Raw genomic sequence first — 18,804 nt, 5'->3', positions numbered from 1 at the left:
ATAAATTAAAAATATAAAAAATAAAATATTTTAATTAATAATTACTATCCAATTTTGTACAAGAAATATTTATATTTCGAGTATCAAAATCTAATTTAATCAAATAAACATGTTGTTTTTAATTTTTATAAAAATTAAATAAACTTATTAAATGTTAATAGAAAAATATGTAATATATAGTTGAATAATATAAACAGTAAGCATGTGATAAGAAACTAATTTATCTAAAAATAAATATTCCAGATACACGTGTAGGGTGGTGAAGGGGAATGAGTAAATAATTGTATGAACGAGCGAGTGTAAGTTACAAATAACTCCTCCAAGTTTGTCTTTCCCGCGGCTATTAATGAGCCATCTCTGAACCACTTTAACGGACACACAAGAAGCGACTCTCACTGGAGATGAGGAAGGGAGAGAGAGCAAGCCATTAATGCGAAGCTCAACTACCAATCTTGTGAGCTACAAGTAGTTCACATTTTCACACACATTCTGACAGGATAAGCACAGCTCACATTCTCTCTCTCTCTCTCTCCCCAAATGAGAAATGTAGGGTTCTGTTTGTTTGTTTGGATTGGTTTGTTTTAGATCTAGAAGCGATCTGATTTTTTGTTATTCTAAGTGAAATGTGGAATTCGGCTGAAAATGCGTTTACGAGAACGGCGTCGTTTAGGGAGGGGGGAGAGGACGAGGAGGCGCTTCGATGGGCGGCGCTTGAGCGCCTGCCTACTTATGCTCGAGTACGGAGAGGCATTTTCAAGAATGTTGTTGGTGATCATAAAGAGATGGATCTAAGTGAACTCGGGGCACAAGAGCAGAAGCTCGTGCTTGAGCGCTTGGTTAGCTCTGTTGATGAAGACCCTGAGCGATTCTTTGACAGGATGCGAAAGCGACTTGACGCGTACGTAAAATCTTCCTCTCTTGTAACGGTTTTCAGAAAACATCAGTGAAAAGAATTGAAGAGTTTTTTTTTTTATTTGTTTTTGATGAGTTGTAGGTTTTGTTAATTAGTTGATCAGTTTTGGATATGGTCTTTTAGTAGTTGAAACAAACTTACAAGACCTTAATTAATAGCTAAGCGTGTCCACCTAACCTAATTCATACGAGTCAGATTTTAATTATGCTCCACTGCATGGAATTTTTTTTATAAGAAAATATATATATATATCTAGAATATTTATTACTTTTCAGTTTTCACATTTGTTAATTAGAGATCTATGGCCGGGGATGCTTATTTTATAATGGTAAATTGTGGGGAGAAGGCGAGAAAGGTTTGCAACTTAGATTAAGATAAATACATTTTCAGGATTGTATATATAAAAATACCAAGAATTTTGTTGATCATAGAGATACAAGAGACTACTAAAAGAAATCGAGCAATTTGATACATACATACATAGATACATACATATACATATATGTATGTATGTATATTTATATGTAATATAGAAAAGAAGTGAAATGAATGTGTTTTTTGAGGATATAAACCATTGCTTTCACTTGTCTAAAACTCTAAAAAAAAACAAAAAAGTATGCCAATATTAATTGCTTATTGGGTTTGATTCTTCTGAACTAAACTGATCATAACTGATTGTTTTAACTTCAACATAAATTATCTTAATTTTTTGGGTGGACACTTGCTATCTTCGATTTGTTATGATTTTCACAGAGTACGTTTGGAATTTCCAAAGATTGAGGTTCGTGTTCAGAATGTGACTGTCGAATCTTTTGTCCATGTGGGAAGTAGGGCACTCCCAACCATCCCCAACTTTGTTTTCAACATGACCGAGGTATAACAATCTTAGTTAAGAAGCTTGTTCGTATACCTTTTCCTTAATTAAGACCAGAGATCTCGCTCTTTGGCTATATCTCTTCTTGTTCAATAATTTTGAATTTCATATAATCTATTTGTATCTATGTTTTGATCAAAAGGGGCTTTTAAGGCAATTGCGGATATATAGAGGAAACAGAAGCAAGCTAACCATTTTGGATGATGTTAGTGGGATTATAAGGCCTTCTAGGTATTCAAGTTTTGAGTTTACATGAGTGGGATCGGTTGGTTATTTTTGAGTCGCATTCTTTCTCTCTGGTCTTAGGTGTGAGTGTTATTTTGTAGATTGACCCTCCTATTGGGGCCTCCAAGCTCTGGAAAGACAACACTACTCTTAGCTCTTGCTGGACGTCTTGGAAATGATTTGCAGGTACTAGGATTTTGTTTATCTTACAAGTAATTTAAATAGGATGACTTCTGGTGCAACTCTCCCATGCCCGAACCTCTGCCGGGTTGACATGATAGGTTTCTTGTAATAATAAATGAAATAATTACATTCTAGCTTAATTTATACCTTTTTTTCAATGGAGCATATGGATTTTATTTTCCTTCAATGCACTTTTTTTTTTTTTTTTTTTTTTAAATTTTTAAATCTCATTATCTTCTATCAAATATTTTTATTATTTGATGACGTGTCATTTACTTTTAAATAGTTACCAGTACTTCAACTTTCATTTTATGTCAATCAAGTATATAATTGTTTTCTGGATTTTGATGCACATACTTTTTTTATTATTAAAATCAAGTACTTTTTTAAAAAGTACTTAATTGGAACAATAAAAAAAATTAGTGATATTTGTCTTTTTTTTTAAAGTTAATTGTAGTCAAACGTTGAAAAAAAGTATATGGTTGGTATAAATTATCCCTATAATAGAAGTGCTAGTGTAAGCACATCGAGCAACCTTGGACTCTCGTATTGCCAAGGTATCATCATTTCATCAATGGAGCTATGCTGCATGATGAAGATGGACCAAATTTTGAGGGCCTATGCAAATATACATCTTTTGCATGGAGAATCACGTTCTCTTTCAGCCATGGAATCATGTGATGATGTGTTTTCCAGTTACATATGATTGAAAGTAATATCTGTGGTTCCATTAATGTGATTTTCTCGCTGAATATCTTCTTGTCTTGTTGCTTATTCACTCTGCATTGCAATTGAAGATGTCTGGGAAAATTACTTATAATGGACACAGTCTAAATGAGTTTGTTGCTCCGAGGACTTCGGCATATGTCAGTCAGCATGATTGGCATGTGGCTGAGATGACTGTAAAAGAAACTCTAGAGTTTGCAGGATGCTGCCAAGGTGTTGGTTCCAAATATGGTAAGATTTAAAAAATCATATCTATGGCTGTGCTGCTTTATTTGTTTTCTTCTTTGTCTCCTTTTTTTTCTCCCGAATCCCCTTAGCTATTGTCACCTAAGACCTATCCCAAAAATTCACACCTGCACCTACTTATGAATATCTGAACTAAGATCTCAGTGCCCAGTTACCTAGATGCTGACACAGACGCTTGTATCAGATATGCTTTTGGAGCTTGCAAGAAGAGAGAAGTTCGCAGGGATAAAACCTGATGAAGATCTTGATATATTTATGAAGGTACTTATAGTTTGTAAACTTGTTCCAGCCAGTTTTTCTTGCCTAATAATTTGTTGCTGATTGGGTTGGATCTTCACTATATTTTTCTCTTTCCAGTCATTAGCTTTGGGGGGAAAGGAAACTATCCTAGTGGTGGAGTACATAATGAAGGTACTCTCTAGATCCTGGTTAATGTTTGTGTATACATTAATCCTGATGCAGTTATATTATTTATAAAGTCCTTGCTCTTTATGGGTACACAAATCTTTTATATTGAAAAACTCAGTCCATCCTCTTAATGATAGTTTTGGAAGAGAAAGCCTTCTTGTTATTTTTATGTATTTTAAAGTTTTTTCAATGATATTCTTGAGAACCATAGAACTTTAAAGAAAATTTACTCTAGCATGGAAATGCAGTCAATGAGGTTGACTATCTTAGATGTTTGAAAGGATAATAATATAGACTGCTAAAACTGTTTCTTGTGCATGCTTTGTGCAGAAATTTACTATCTCAAAGTAGCATAGAAATAATAGTATTGAAAAGTAATGTGAAACTGTTCTTTCGAACATGGATTGAACTTATTGATAAACTGAGTTTATTTATAAAGAGAACATCTACCAACAAGTCTTCTTTTGGACTGCTGCTGGTTATCGTTGTTTTTCTAATTGTTTTGAAGCTCCAACAACTATATTATTTTCTGAATTCAATTTGTTTCATAGTTATCCTGCATTCTTCTGTCAGTGGCCTGTTCATACCAATTGGAGTATGCGATGCTTCAGGTCTTATTTATGCCACTCAGCCCACATAATCAAGAAAAAAGAAAAGAAACCTGTTGTTCTAAAAAGCTCTTAGCATAGCATCCTTGTTTTTCCATCGAAGTTTAGTTTGGGTTGGGAATAAGCAATTGGAATCAATAATTCTGCATTTTCCAAATGAAATGTTGTATGCTGGAACTTTTGACATGTAATTTTATTTGCTCAGGATTAACCATCCATACAGATACTAGTTTGGGTAAAAGTTAATAGCAATTGGGAGGTCGTTAAAAAGGAAAAATTCCTCTTAAATGAAGAATGGGACATTGTTTAGCATGTATGGAGCAAATTTATCTAGCAAGTAGTTGCTTAGAATCATCCCTAAAAACTTTTCTGAAGTACTAAAATATATCTGACAAAGATTTTAGGTTTGGACATATGTGCTGACACATTGGTTGGTGATGAAATGCTTAAAGGGATCTCGGGGGGGCAGAAGAAGCGACTTACAACAGGTCCATATATTGACTGACCTGTGTTTATCTTTTTGTTTTTCTTTGGGTTGTGGTTTCGTGTGTGCCAGAATGCTATATATGCATCTGTGTTTGATTTTCAGGTGAATTACTAGTTGGTCCGGCTAGAGTGCTGTTCATGGATGAAATATCCAACGGGCTCGATAGTTCTACTACATATCAAATCATCAAATATTTAAGGCATTCAACCCGTGCACTTGATGGTACCACTGTCATTTCCTTGCTGCAACCTGCTCCCGAGACATACGAACTATTTGATGATGTTATGCTCTTATGTGAGGGCCAGATTGTTTACCAGGGACCCCGTGATGCAGCTCTAGATTTCTTTTCATCTATGGGATTTAGGTGCCCTGAGAGAAAGAACGTGGCAGACTTCTTGCAAGAAGTAAGTAGTAAAGAGCTTGGATGTGAGTTTATTCTCCATTATTGTTATATTTATCTTATTGTTATTCATTATACAGGTTATTTCAAAGAAGGACCAAGAGCAGTACTGGTCTGTTCCTAATCGCCCTTATCGGTACATACCTCCGAGGAAGTTTGTTGAAGCTTTTCACTCATTTCTTGTTGGTCGAAGTTTGTCTGAGGAACTGGCAGTTCCTTTTGACAAACGTTACAATCATCCAGCAGCTTTGTCAACTTCTCAGTTCGGTGTAAAACAGAGTGAGCTTTTCAGGATCTGCTTTAACTGGCAGAAGCTTCTAATGAAACGGAATTCATTTATCTATGTATTCAAATTTATTCAGGTAATGTTACTGCCTTTTTGGCTGAAATCTCAAAATTCTTTTTTGGTGATAAGCGAAATGATTTCTTTGGGCTTGATAGAAAAAATAATTAATGTTAACTTCTTGACGATGAGAGCTGGTTAATAATCACTCCCTTTTATTTGTTAGACTTTTTATTGTATTCGTCTTCCATTCCCTCCTAATTTAGCTTTTCTGTTTTAATGATCAGGAAGATGGATGTGGTTATGATTTTACCTATTTACCACTAGTTAATACAATTTCTAAGAATTATTTTGCAGCTTCTTCTTGTTGCATTGATCACAATGAGCGTTTTTTTCCGCACAACCATGCATCATGACACGATTTATGATGGAGGTTTATTTGTTGGGGCGATATACTTCTCCATGGTCATTATTCTTTTTAATGGCTTTACGGAGGTTTCAATGCTGGTAGCCAAGCTTCCAGTGCTCTACAAGCATAGGGATTTGCGCTTCTACCCCAGCTGGGCATACACACTTCCTTCTTGGGTCTTAAGTATTCCAACTTCACTCATGGAATCTGGTCTCTGGGTGGCAGTCACATACTATGTGATTGGATATGATCCTAATATTACCAGGTATATTAAAATCTTTCATGGATTTTTCTTCCAGTTTTGAAGTTTGCTTGGAATGTATTTTGTTATTTTAATTTGTTAATCTGCTATAGCTTTTGGCGGTAGTTTGTAATTTTAGTGCTGCAATCTGCAGATTTTTTCGGCAGTTTTTGTTGTATTTCTTTCTGCACCAAATGTCTATAGCTCTCTTTCGTGTAATTGGATCCTTGGGCCGTCATATGATAGTTGCCAACACCTTTGGATCTTTTGCTATGTTGGTTGTAATGGCTCTTGGAGGATACATCATTTCGAGAGGTAATCAATGTTTTGCAGGATTTATGGTTATTTTCATTCCATTTTATTTACTCTTTTTGTTTGCTGTGACAGATTATATCCCAAGCTGGTGGATATGGGGTTTCTGGGTTTCTCCTTTGATGTATGCTCAAAATGCAGCATCAGTGAATGAATTCCTTGGGCATTCTTGGGATAAGGTTGTTATTATATGATCATCTGTTTCCATCTTCCTTAGAAATCAACTAGTTACATTGGCTTTTACTCAGTAAAATTGCAAGTCACTAAGTTGGTTTTTTCATAAACTATTTTCCTTCAATTGTTAGGTTACTTGTGAATGAATTTTTAAAAAGTTTAATTATTGATTGTTGATTTGGACTTAAGGTTCATTGACTCTAGGAAACATGGAAGTATATTTTTGTTACTAGTGTTACGAAGCATATTGTTTGATTGGAAGTATTGTGCTTTAAGTTAACAATTCTGACTTGAGGGAATGATTTTTAGGAGGAAAAATGGATAGGGTGAAGGATGAATGGAGTAAAATGGAAGGGGGGAGAGGAGAAAGGATGGATGATCACTCATCCATCTAGTTTTTTTGTGAGCGACGGGAAGGATGAGAGTCAACCCATCCAATTACAAAGGAGAGGAAGAATGGAAATAATTGGGAGGATTGAAAATAATCATGGATCCTTCTGGTCCTTTCCTACTTCTCCATCCTTCTTGCCAAAGCGAATACCCAGTCCCTCTCTTCTCATTCATATCCTTCTCTAGTCCATCTTGACAAACATGCGTTTAATTTTTTTTTTTTTTAGTTACGACCCACTGTAATGTTCAAGTCAAGTTATATGCAATCTTATTTAGTTCAGCATGATAATTATGTATAGACAAATAAAAAAATGAACCATGACGAGTCATTCACTGCGGTCAGAGCATAAACTATGTGAATATATATGAATCATTTCCTGTCAATTTCTTTTGGCTATGCTCGAGATACGTGTTCTATTTGTCGAAAGGAAAATCTTTTTATTTTTATTTTTTATGATAACCTTGAGGGTAACCCTCGTAACATTTGGAGCTCCTAAATCCAAAATGCAATCGGCTTGGGTTTAGCACCTTGTTCATCTAATTAATTTCTATTAATTAACTGAGCATTCATGCTTTGAAGATATAAACTCATTATTCTTTCTTGTTTGCTGATGTAGAGAGCTGGGAACGACACAGACTCTTCATTAGGTGAGGCAATACTGAGAGCACGCAGTTTATTTCCAGAAAGCTACTGGTATTGGATTGGAATTGCTGCTCTGCTAGGATATACAGTTCTATTCAATCTTCTGTTCACATTCTTCCTAGCATACCTTAATCGTAAGCCATCACTATTTTGAGAACAGTTTTCTAATCCTGTGCTTCCTTTGCATTGATTGTCCAAACAAACAAGTAGAGAGGTAATCACACCAAGGTCTTTGTTATTGTTTAACAGCTTTGGGGAAGCAACAAGCTGTGGTTTCCAAGGAGGAGCTGCAAGAGAGAGACAAGAGAAGGAAAGGAGAAAATGTTGTTATTGAACTGAGGGAGTACTTTAAGCATTCTGGCTCACTGAATGGTTAATAACTTTATTCTGGATTTGTTTTCTTCTAATTTCTAGTAAATGTCAACCACAACTGAATGTTTTAAGTGTTTATTAATTGTAACTTCTGGCAGGAAAATATTTCAAGCCGAGAGGCATGGTTCTACCATTTCAGCCTCTTTCCATGTCTTTCAGCAATATCAATTACTTCGTTGACGTCCCTGTGGTGTGTAAATTCCTCCTCCCATGTATGTAATAAGTTTTCTGGAATATTTTGGAAAGGAAAATATCTCATCCTGATACCTTTCCAGGAGCTGAAGCAACAAGGGATAGTAGAAGACAGATTGCAGTTGTTGGTTAATGTTACTGGAGCATTTAGGCCTGGTGTGCTTACAGCACTGGTTGGAGTCAGTGGTGCTGGAAAAACCACCCTCATGGATGTTTTAGCTGGTAGGAAAACTGGAGGGATCATAGAAGGGAACATACGTATATCTGGTTATCCCAAAAAGCAAGAGACGTTTGCAAGAATTTCTGGTTACTGTGAGCAAAATGATATTCATTCTCCATGTTTAACTGTTCTTGAATCGCTTCTTTTCTCGGCTTGGCTTCGGTTACCAACAGTAGTTAACATGGATACACAGCAGGTAATTATAAACATTTTTGTGCTATTTGATGCGTTTGGTAAAACATAACATTGTGAGGGTTGAACTTTTCAGGCATTTGTTGAGGAGGTCATGGAACTTGTGGAGCTTACTCCATTAAGTGGAGCACTGGTTGGTCTGCCTGGAGTCGATGGTTTATCCACAGAACAACGGAAAAGGTTAACAATTGCTGTTGAATTGGTTGCTAACCCATCCATAGTGTTCATGGATGAGCCCACCTCAGGGTTGGATGCAAGAGCTGCAGCCATTGTGATGAGAACTGTGAGGAATATAGTAAACACTGGACGGACAATTGTTTGCACAATCCATCAGCCAAGCATAGACATTTTTGAATCCTTTGATGAGGTATTCATTTTCTTTTTAATTGGACAATATATAAACTGCATTGATCCGGTGCCACATGACATACCGATAGCTTGAATAGAGCTGGTAAATGCTTCTCTTCTTAAAGATCTGTCCACGCTTCAATTAGATTGGTGAAAAGACTAGAGGCATTAAAGGTTATATTGTTCGTAATATATTTGTCAATATTCTGATCATCCATGTCTTTCTTTACAGCTTTTGTTTATGAAGCGTGGAGGAGAGCTAATATATGCTGGTCCTCTTGGCCCAAGGTCTTGTGAGCTCATCAAGTATTTTGAGGTCAGATTACACATTTTTATTCCTCTTAACATATATGATATGTGGCTTGTTTGTGCTACATATCAAATTTGAACTTGGCTGTATTCATCCATGTGCTATACACAATTGTTTTGTAGGCAGTTGAAGGAGTGCCAAAGATTAGACATGGATACAACCCTGCTGCCTGGATGCTTGAGGTTACTTCTTCAGCGGAAGAAACCCGTCTAGGTGTGGACTTTGCTGAAATTTACCGAAGATCAAATCTACATCAGTACGTCCAGTTCCCAGAACTTTTTGTTTTTATTCAATTTGATGGAGGACTACCCCTATTCTTTTTCTCCTCCTAGCTCATGAAATTTTGATGTCTTCTTTTGTTTCAGACGTAATAGGGAGTTGGTTGAAAATTTAAGCAAGCCAAACAGTAGTGCGAAAGACTTGAACTTTCCAACCAAGTACTGTCAGTCATTTTTTGACCAGTTATTAGCCTGCCTTTGGAAGCAAAATCTATCTTACTGGCGAAACCCACAATACACTGCAGTCCGCTTCTTCTATACCGTGATCATCTCATTAATGCTTGGGACAATATGTTGGAGATTTGGTTCCAAAAGGTTTCCTGCTTAAACTTTGTTAAAGCAATCTCTCATAATTTTATGAATTCTTGCACATTGAATGACGTTGGGGCGCAATCATGCTTGGTTACTTTTGGTATTGCAACTGCATAATTTACTACTGTACTTTGTGTTCTCAAACATTTTCTAATGATCTATTTGCTAAAGAGGATGATGATGTAAAATCAATCATGTACATGTTCTTTTACCGGGTCCACGTTGGGAATTGTACCACAATTAGCATAAACTCCCTGAAGCTTGGAAGCAAGTTGAATTTTTTTATTGTTCCTCCCCCTTTATTCTGCACCTTTGTTTCCACTTGATTGCTGTAGCTAGTTTCAGTCACATGAACTTTTAATGGCTACAGTCCCCTAGAAGCGTTTAGAAATCAGAGCAATTTTATTTAGCACTGTTACAAGGTTAATAGGCGCACAAAACTATATGATATGGATGTCGGTCTAAATTGCTGTAATCGTAAGCAACAGAAATGCAAGACAAAGTCATGCAAAGTGAAATTGGTGACTTATGATCATGATGAAAAGAACCTCTATTAATTGTGAGAAAGAGGAGGGATCTTTTCCTCTTTTCATTGATAAACAATTTTGAACACTTGTTTTTGTTTTTCTATTAGTTTGTTCTCTCTCATTATCAATTTCACATTTCCTTGGTCTAGAATTTAAATATGTTATATATCATATTTTAATATTTTAATACTTTTCTTCCAGGGAGAACGTGCAAGAATTATTCAATGCAATGGGATCCATGTACTCGGCCGTCCTATTTATTGGAATAACCAATGCATCTGCTGTTCAACCTGTTGTTTCTGTTGAAAGATTTGTTTCATATCGAGAGAGAGCTGCAGGGATGTACTCAGCTCTACCGTTCGCCTTTGCGCAGGTTTTGTTACTGGCCTTGTTTCCACCTTTCGAAGTAAAAATACCTCTTGATTGTTCAAAAACGACCATTGAATTTCTTCCCTGTGTACAGGTTGTTATTGAATTCCCTTACGTATTTGGACAAACGATTATATACTGCACAATTTTCTACTCCATGGCATCATTTGACTGGACTGCTTTGAAGTTTATTTGGTACTCTTTCTTCATGTATTTTACCATGCTATACTTCACCTTTTATGGAATGATGACGACAGCACTCACACCAAATCACAACGTGGCTTCCATCATTGCTGCTCCATTTTATATGCTTTGGAACCTTTTCAGTGGCTTTATGATTCCTCACAAGGTAAAGAACTAACTGCGTGTCTAGCTTGATTCCCTAGGTGCTCCTTGTATTTGGAGAGACAGGCAAAACTGGGAAAGAACTTGCATCTTGCAATTATGTTTTTGATTTCAGTCATAGCATTTTTTGTCCATTGCTGGAGAGGTCACCTAATAGTGCAGAATGTACCGTGTACCAGCGCCTCTAAATTGCTATAACCACTAACCACTCACTTCTCATTCATGGAAATGTCGTATATCCGTAGGATGACTTCTGAATATCCGAGCCTGTCCTTCCAATGAGCATCTTTGAGTTGTTTGATTGATTGTTCATATTGCGAATGTATGCTATCAGCTAATATAAGTGGTTTTCCAGCATTGATTTAAACCTCAATATCATGATTAAAAAAAAAAAAAAAGACCCTGAACTGTTTGCTATATCCATTACAAGTTCTGCTTTTCTAAATCTGTTGATTTATTTGCTGTGAACAGAGAATTCCCATATGGTGGAGCTGGTACTACTGGGCAAACCCAATAGCCTGGAGTCTTTACGGTCTCTTGACTTCCCAGTATGGCGATGATAATAAACTAATGAAGCTCTCCGAAGGGGATCGCCCGTTGCCTGTGAAGCAAGTTCTTCAGGAAGTGTTTGGATACAGGCATGATTTCTTAGGTGTCGCCGGTGTTATGGTGGTTGGATTCTGCGTGCTTTTTGGAGTGATCTTCGCTTTTGCAATAAAAGCCTTCAATTTCCAAAGGAGATAACAAGGTGACTATTGTCTGTAAGTGATAAAAATCTTGCACCTAATTGTTCATGCAGCGTGCCAAAGCTAAAAGAAGAGCACAACAAACTTGGGCGGGGGAAGTAGAGTGTTGCCAAGACGACTGGATTCAAATAAAACAGTAAAAGTAGAACCCTAAATTCAAATCCAATGTTACAAATAGGAATATCCGTATATGATGATGCTGACATTATAGCAGCCCCCTCAGACTTTCATATGAATATGACTTTAATGGAATGATTTATTTGTTTTTATCTTCTTGAAAATAAATTCTTATTTGTTGGTGTAAAACAATATTGGCTTACAGTCTGCGTCCAATTTCTTAACAAGAAATATTTACTGAACTGTAGTTGCATCATTGAACTGTAGAGCCTGCACTGACATTTTCTGTTTACAGTTAATTTCACACGCACATTTGTGAACATGGTAGCTAAATAATGCCTGTCTATATACTATATTATATTTTAGGAGGTCGAGAAAGTGCTTGGGACAGTTGGCTAGGCATGAGAGAATTTGAGCATCTTGGACGGGTGAATGTAAAAATAGAGTTTTTAATACTGGCAGGCAAGCTAAAACAGTGCGGAACTTCTCGCCCTGCAGATTAAAACGAAAGCTTCAACAGTAGTGTAATGGAAGAGCGTCTTCATTAGGATATGTTTTTTTTAAGAAAGGTATTAAAACAATAATTTTTTTATTTTTAACATTAAAATAATTTAAAAAATAAAAAAATATTAACCTTTTTTAAAAATAATTGTCTAAAAACACTGTTTGAAACAATTTAATTAAACTATGCAAAATTTTTAAATAACATCGTAGAAGCAGTAGCGGACACATGTCAGTCCAACTGACATTACGGTATTAAATTTAATCATCATTGCACTGACTTAAAAGGTGATCAGCCTCCACTCGCCAACTCAAGAAATAGCGAGGATAACAATTTAGGTGGTGGCCTAGTGGTAAGAGTCTGGGATCAAGAGGTTTGCTCCCTCTATGGTCTCAGATTCGAGCTCTAGGTTGCTCATATGATGGCCACTGGAGGCTTACATGGTCGTTAACTTCAGGGCCCGTGGGATTAGTCGAGGTGCGCGCAAGCTGGCCCGGACACCCACGTTAAACTAAAAAAAAAAATAGCAAGTATAGCACTTGAGGGCCGAGTGGTAAGAGCCTGGGATCAAGAGGTTTGTTCTCTCTGTGGTCTCAGGTTTGAACTTTAGGTTGCTCATATGATGGCCACTGGAGGCTTACATGGTCGTTAACTTCAGGGCCTGTGGGATTAGTCGAGGTGCACACAAACTGACCCGAACACCCATGTTAAACTAAAAAAAAAAGAAAAAAAGAAATAGCAAGTATAACACTTGAGGGCCTAGCTGGTGTGGTCAACTGCAAGTTCAATCCTTGTGAACGTTCCGGGTTCGACCTTCTATGTGTACTCTGTCACCCCCACGGTGTCTTACCTGCTCACTAGGCTTGCAGGATGTTCAGTGGGCCCCGAGGATTAGTTGTGGTGCGCGCAAGCTGACCCGGACACCTCGAGTTATCAAAAAAAAAAAAACGAAATAACAAGTATAAATCTAGAGTTGAGTTTATTTTTTTTTTAATAGTCATGATGTTGAGTATTTTTGAGATTATTAAAGATTTATATTGTTATTAATTTTATTGTTTGTGAAATTAATTAAGATGTGTGTAAGTTTAATTAAGATGTGTGGAAGGTGATTTAAAAATTTATGTTAATAATAATAATAATAATAATAAAAATAACAAGTGTATAGTGGTCCCTTCCATTTTAAATGTAATCATTTCTGCTCACACATGCTTACCCAATCGCCTATTTTAGGGGAGAAAAATAAAACCACAGAGATGCTAGTTTGTCACAATCATCATTTCTAATTTTAATAATAATAATCGTGCATGTAGTATATTTATAAGTAATGTCATATAAACAGATTTAATATAAAATTTTCATACAAACATATGCCATGTTTTTTTATTACTTATTTATTGACATATAAATCTGCATGTGAATTTAATATATATATATATATATATATATATATATATATATATATTTGTTCTTAAATCGTTTCCATGTATAAAATTCAAGAAAAAAGAAATCTTAAAAAGTATGAAATTCAAACCTAATTGAAATTGTAAGAAAAAATAAAGGTGAAAGAAAACAATAAAAGTAAGTAAATCAAGTTATAAAAGAAAGCAAGTAAATACATGAAAGAAAGGTAGACTGAATGAACGAAATTACATTTGTGGGGCTAGTTATAGCACTTGAATGACTATTTATATTTGTACAGGATATTAAATTCCTAGTAATATCTTAAACTTAATCCTATACAAATTGTTCATGTAAAATAAAGAGATTAAAGAATGAATTATAATATAAACAATACTCTAACTAAATCATTTCTTTTAGATATATAAATCTTAATTTGTTATGGAACCTAACTAGTTACATAGATGATTTCTATCTCTATATGTCTAGAAATTTTAGTTGATTACATAAACTTTTTTTATTGTTCCCTTCATCATAGTCAATTTTCGTGACTCCCTTCTTGTGGTTGACCAGTTTCTTCTTATTAATTGTTGTCTTGTCTTTTTTATTTATGTTTGATCTTGAACTTGTTAGTCGATCATATTATTCATGATCAATTTCATCTTATCTTTTCTTGTACAATAATGAACAATTATTATTCTTATCTAATTAATGTATGGATGTTTATTTTTAGTATAAACAATGCCTTTTTTATTCTTTTATTTCTTAAATAAATGAATATTTCACCAATTATATTTAATTAAATTGATCAATCAAGTCTATCAAATAAATGGGACAAGTGACATTGTTCATCTAAATTTGTTGATCATGTTTTAACACGTATCTAACATGCCAATCATGCTATCTAGTGCTATTTAGTCAATGCAATTTAAAATAGAACGTGCTCTAGTCCTTAGGCATGATGTTTAGGTTTTCACAGCATGCAATGTTTAAGTCATAATTGATTTACTAGCTACAAGCTCATTTATTTCATAAAAATCTCAATTCCCTTCAACATAAACCATAGGTACTTGACAGAGAAATAATCCAAAAAACTTGAATTCTTCTTTCATTAACCCTAGTAATGACACCACTACATTATATTTTTTTTATGGCTTGGACATTGGCTAGCATAACATAATTCAACAACACTTTGGTAAAGAATGAAAATGTCAGAAGGTTTTACTGAGATTCAATTGTCTAAAATACAAAAATATTGTTGGCTACCATTTCTCTATTTCATATTTATATGCAGGGACTTCATGATTTTCTAGGTTTTATTCAACAAAGAAATAAAGAAGTTCATAAACATTTGAAAATTCTAAAATATCTTCTCATCTTTAATATTATATTTACAAATAACAATACTTATATCTTTCTACAATTGAAACTTCACAATTATTTTGGTCTTATCACCTTGGGATGCCAATGAACAAATAAAAAGATGAATTTGTTTAGAAACTAGAACCTTTACAATATATGGAAATATAAACTAGATGAAGAAACTTAGTATTGACTTTAGAAATAATTTTTTTTCCTAGGCTTTTCTACTATTATAACAAAAAATATGTGTCCTTTTTATACTTCTGACAATTTAATCATTGAAATTTGTATTTCATAGTTTCTTTTAATGAAATCCAACTTATTTTCACCTTAGTATATTAATTCTTGAACAAAAAAGCTCTAGGTTTACTTGAACAATTTTTGAACAAAACTGTCCTTTTAGCTTAAACTACTAATTATACTAAACTAACAACTCAAATCTTTTTTATAATAGAGAAATAGAAATTTAATTTGTATTGTGAAAATAGCCTAACTCATATTAGTACATTGTATTTGAAACTAAATAAAGAATAATTTTTGTATTAGTTTTTTATTCTTTAAATAATATTATTCATCTATATTGATTTACAATACTTGAAATAGCAACTTAAATTCATGTTAAAAGTCTAGAAAAATAAATTCAAACTAATAAACAAAATCAAGCCTAAGCATTAAACCTTAAGCACAAACAATGTGTTTAGAGTAATATCGTTCCTATGATATTTTGATTGATCTTATAATTCTTTTAAAGATATCAACTTCTAGTGTTGTCTTCATATGATGGTAATAACTATTTAAATATTAATCATTGATAAATTAATAGTGAATTTACATAGCTTGATTTATTGATGATATGTACCTACTTTCAGAACTTTTGCTACCATATATGGACACTCCCATTTAAGAGATCATTTGCTATATTTTTTTATGTCAATATTGTGATGCTTGTTTCTTTGTTTAAGAATTTTATGTGGTACCTTAGCACATCAAATAACTTTATCTTGTGTTTTTTTTTTTTTTTTTTGACATCTAGTCTTATGTTGGCATTTGGTTTACTCTTCACTTATTTAGCTCTTGGATTATTATTTTTCGTAGACATCTTGTCTATCATAATAATAACCTTTATCTATTTTTCTAGAGATCTTTTTAGTAATATATCTCTTTAATATATTATAGTCTATTACAACCTTTTGATATAAATTTGGTGTTTAAGTAGGAACCCTTTCTATTTTTTCTTCAAGGAATTATATCATTTTGTGATTCTATTTTTATTTTATTTTAAATAATGATAGTTAATCATCATTATTGGTTTATATAGGATTAAAAGCAATCTTGTTTTCATACATTGAATTTGAGTGCTTCTTGAAGATGTTTATTATAAACTATTTTATTGGTCTATTCAACATCAAAAATCTTTTTCTTTGGTAAAATGTATGGTTGTGCATCATCTCCTCTTATTAAGGTGTTTAGGTGTTACATTCTTCTAGATTGAGTTTTAGACAACTGTACTTATTTCATCTCCATTCTAAATCTAAAGTATATTGATGGTTGATGATAAGATTCTCATCCTCCTCATTATTTGGTTTGGATAATTTATGTTGTGGTTGGTATTTACGCCTATCATTGTAATCTTGTCTTTTAGGCCTAAATTTTTTAAAAAGCTACTAAGTTATTATTGAATCAGCATTACCTCATAATTTTATTCACCCCTTAGGATTTATAATAGTATATGTACCTTTTTTCTATTCCTACTATTCATGACCAATTCTAACATTTATCGTGATTGATCAAGCATTACCTTTTATAATTCACCATCATAAAAGAGTCTTTATAAATTATAGATAATCATTGTAGTTGTTACCATAGGGTACAAATCATTATCCATTTTCATCCTTTTTATAGAAAGAGAATATAACTCATTTCTAATGCCTTGTGAATCTAGTTCATGAAGAGAACATAATTGTTAGTGTCATGTCCTTATAAATCATGTCACTTATAATACTTTTTTCCTATTAATCATGTTAGCAACAGGGATGGAATGATTGTTAAGGAGCTTAATTTTCCCTTAACATATTAATTGGTTAAAGATTTCCTTAACTATTTTGATTTCATAGGAGTGTTCTTTGTTTTCTTCAACCATTTTGATATCTTTTATATTTTTTCTACTGAGTTTATTAGCCTATTTAAACTTTCTTAATACATCAATTTCAAACATTCTTCCTTTTTTAATTTATAACTAATACAAGTTATTGCTGCACTTCTTCTAACTCTTTATTAGAGTTTGAGTTAGTCATTGAATAAGTGTTTGAAACTTTATTCAAATAGCCAACAAAGTATGCTTTTTTTAATGGTTTTTTTTTTGTTTATTTTATCGATATCTTTTCATAATGAGCATTATCAACTATTAGGATATAGATGTCTAAACATCTAATATCTATGAATTGTTTCCTTATGTTCCACTATATTCTTTCTAGAATTATTTTAATACACTTCTGCTTTGTTATATATATATATATATAGTGTACTTAGTTTTTGAATATCATAAATTAAAGGTCATAACTCTTAATTGACTCTCCTAAGTCTTGAACAATCTTGGGTAAGTCAGGCAATTTTACTTTTAATTTTGTTATATAGAAGTGCTCATTCTAATTATTGATGAAGTTAGGTAATAATGTAGAGAACTGGTGAAAAACTTGTTTTGGTTAGTGATAAACCAAACAACCTTAATTTTACGAAGGGGTTCACTACATCATTGTAACAATGGTCTTAAACCTAGTGATATGTTACCTCATAGATTGGTTGTCTTCCCTAGAGAATTGTTTGATATCTACAATATTTATTCCTTTAAGAATTAGGTGCAATTTGTCAACACATTTTATATATCAATGCTTATATACAAGTCTTATTGTTCATCTAATTTTTAACCACGTCTTCTTTAGGTGCTTGGCTAGTTCAATCATATATGCCATTCCCTTTTCTTGTTAACTAGCAAAAGGTGATTATCGTGTAAGGAGATTGCGACTCTTTTATTGTAAAACTGTTTATGGGGTATTAAGCTACCTAGTAACAGGTTGTTACATAAAAAAAAAGATCGGGGCTATATAATTTGTATGTGGTTGCCTATATTTCTACAAAACAATCAGCGTGTAAAGACTAATATGCCTAGGTTAGGGTATTGTTATTATTGTTATGTCGATACATTGGTATATATCACATTACATGAGACATGATAGTTTCAAACATCCTTACTAAAGTTTTATGTCTATAGAAATCACTGGAACTTACATCTCAAGTGTATAGACTCATATAACTCCAAACATGCTTTGTCGCAATTCATTTTATATATGATTCAATTGATTTGACATGGATCGCATAGTTTTATTGACTACCACAATATTATTATAGCATGTTATGTTTGTTATGTTCTCCATCTCTATCTAAATGACATTTATATCAACATTAGAGAGGTTTAAAAGATAATAAAAAGTTGTTCATTTACTAGTAGCTATAATTGACTAACTAGTACTTGTCATAACTAGTAGTGATTGCCTTATAATGGCGTCTGATATGTAAAAGAGATGTATATAGCTATGTTTGAAGCATAAATACACGTACATGCTTGTCTATAGTTGATGGTGGTGACGTGGTTAAAAGTGGTGAAAACATGAGTGATTGCATGAGGATATGTTCAG

At 33.6% G+C, this 18,804-nt stretch overlaps 1 protein-coding gene across 1 annotated transcript; it reads left to right on the top strand.

Annotated features, from left to right (window-relative positions):
• Positions 1–373: 373 nt before the first annotated feature.
• LOC118054122 (ABC transporter G family member 32) lies at positions 374–12,000 on the top strand. Its single transcript, XM_035065568.2, has 24 exons — positions 374–898; positions 1,667–1,787; positions 1,930–2,018; positions 2,114–2,198; positions 2,993–3,152; positions 3,352–3,428; positions 3,525–3,578; positions 4,581–4,671; positions 4,773–5,074; positions 5,151–5,432; positions 5,711–6,027; positions 6,158–6,318; positions 6,391–6,494; positions 7,497–7,656; positions 7,772–7,894; positions 7,993–8,084; positions 8,170–8,502; positions 8,575–8,865; positions 9,079–9,162; positions 9,279–9,412; positions 9,522–9,749; positions 10,475–10,646; positions 10,737–10,991; positions 11,459–12,000. Exons 1-24 carry the CDS (start codon positions 624–626, stop codon positions 11,729–11,731), a joined length of 4,263 nt encoding a protein of 1,420 aa, XP_034921459.1. The 5' UTR covers positions 374–623; the 3' UTR covers positions 11,732–12,000.
• Positions 12,001–18,804: the final 6,804 nt, after the last annotated feature.

This window comes from Populus alba, chromosome 18 (genome assembly GCF_005239225.2).
Source record: "Populus alba chromosome 18, ASM523922v2, whole genome shotgun sequence".
NCBI classification, from domain to species: domain Eukaryota; kingdom Viridiplantae; phylum Streptophyta; class Magnoliopsida; order Malpighiales; family Salicaceae; genus Populus; species Populus alba.
This window is presented reverse-complemented; position numbering and strand designations above follow the sequence as displayed.

Coding starts and splice junctions, on each gene's coding strand:
- LOC118054122 (XM_035065568.2), top strand. CDS start 624: ATGTGGAATTCGGCTGAAAATGCGTTTACGAGAACGGCGTCGTTTAGG. Junction 6,495..7,496: donor TTGGGCATTCTTGGGATAAG/GTTGTTATTATA, acceptor TTGCTGATGTAG/AGAGCTGGGAACGACACAGA. Junction 8,085..8,169: donor ACTTCGTTGACGTCCCTGTG/GTGTGTAAATTC, acceptor ATACCTTTCCAG/GAGCTGAAGCAACAAGGGAT.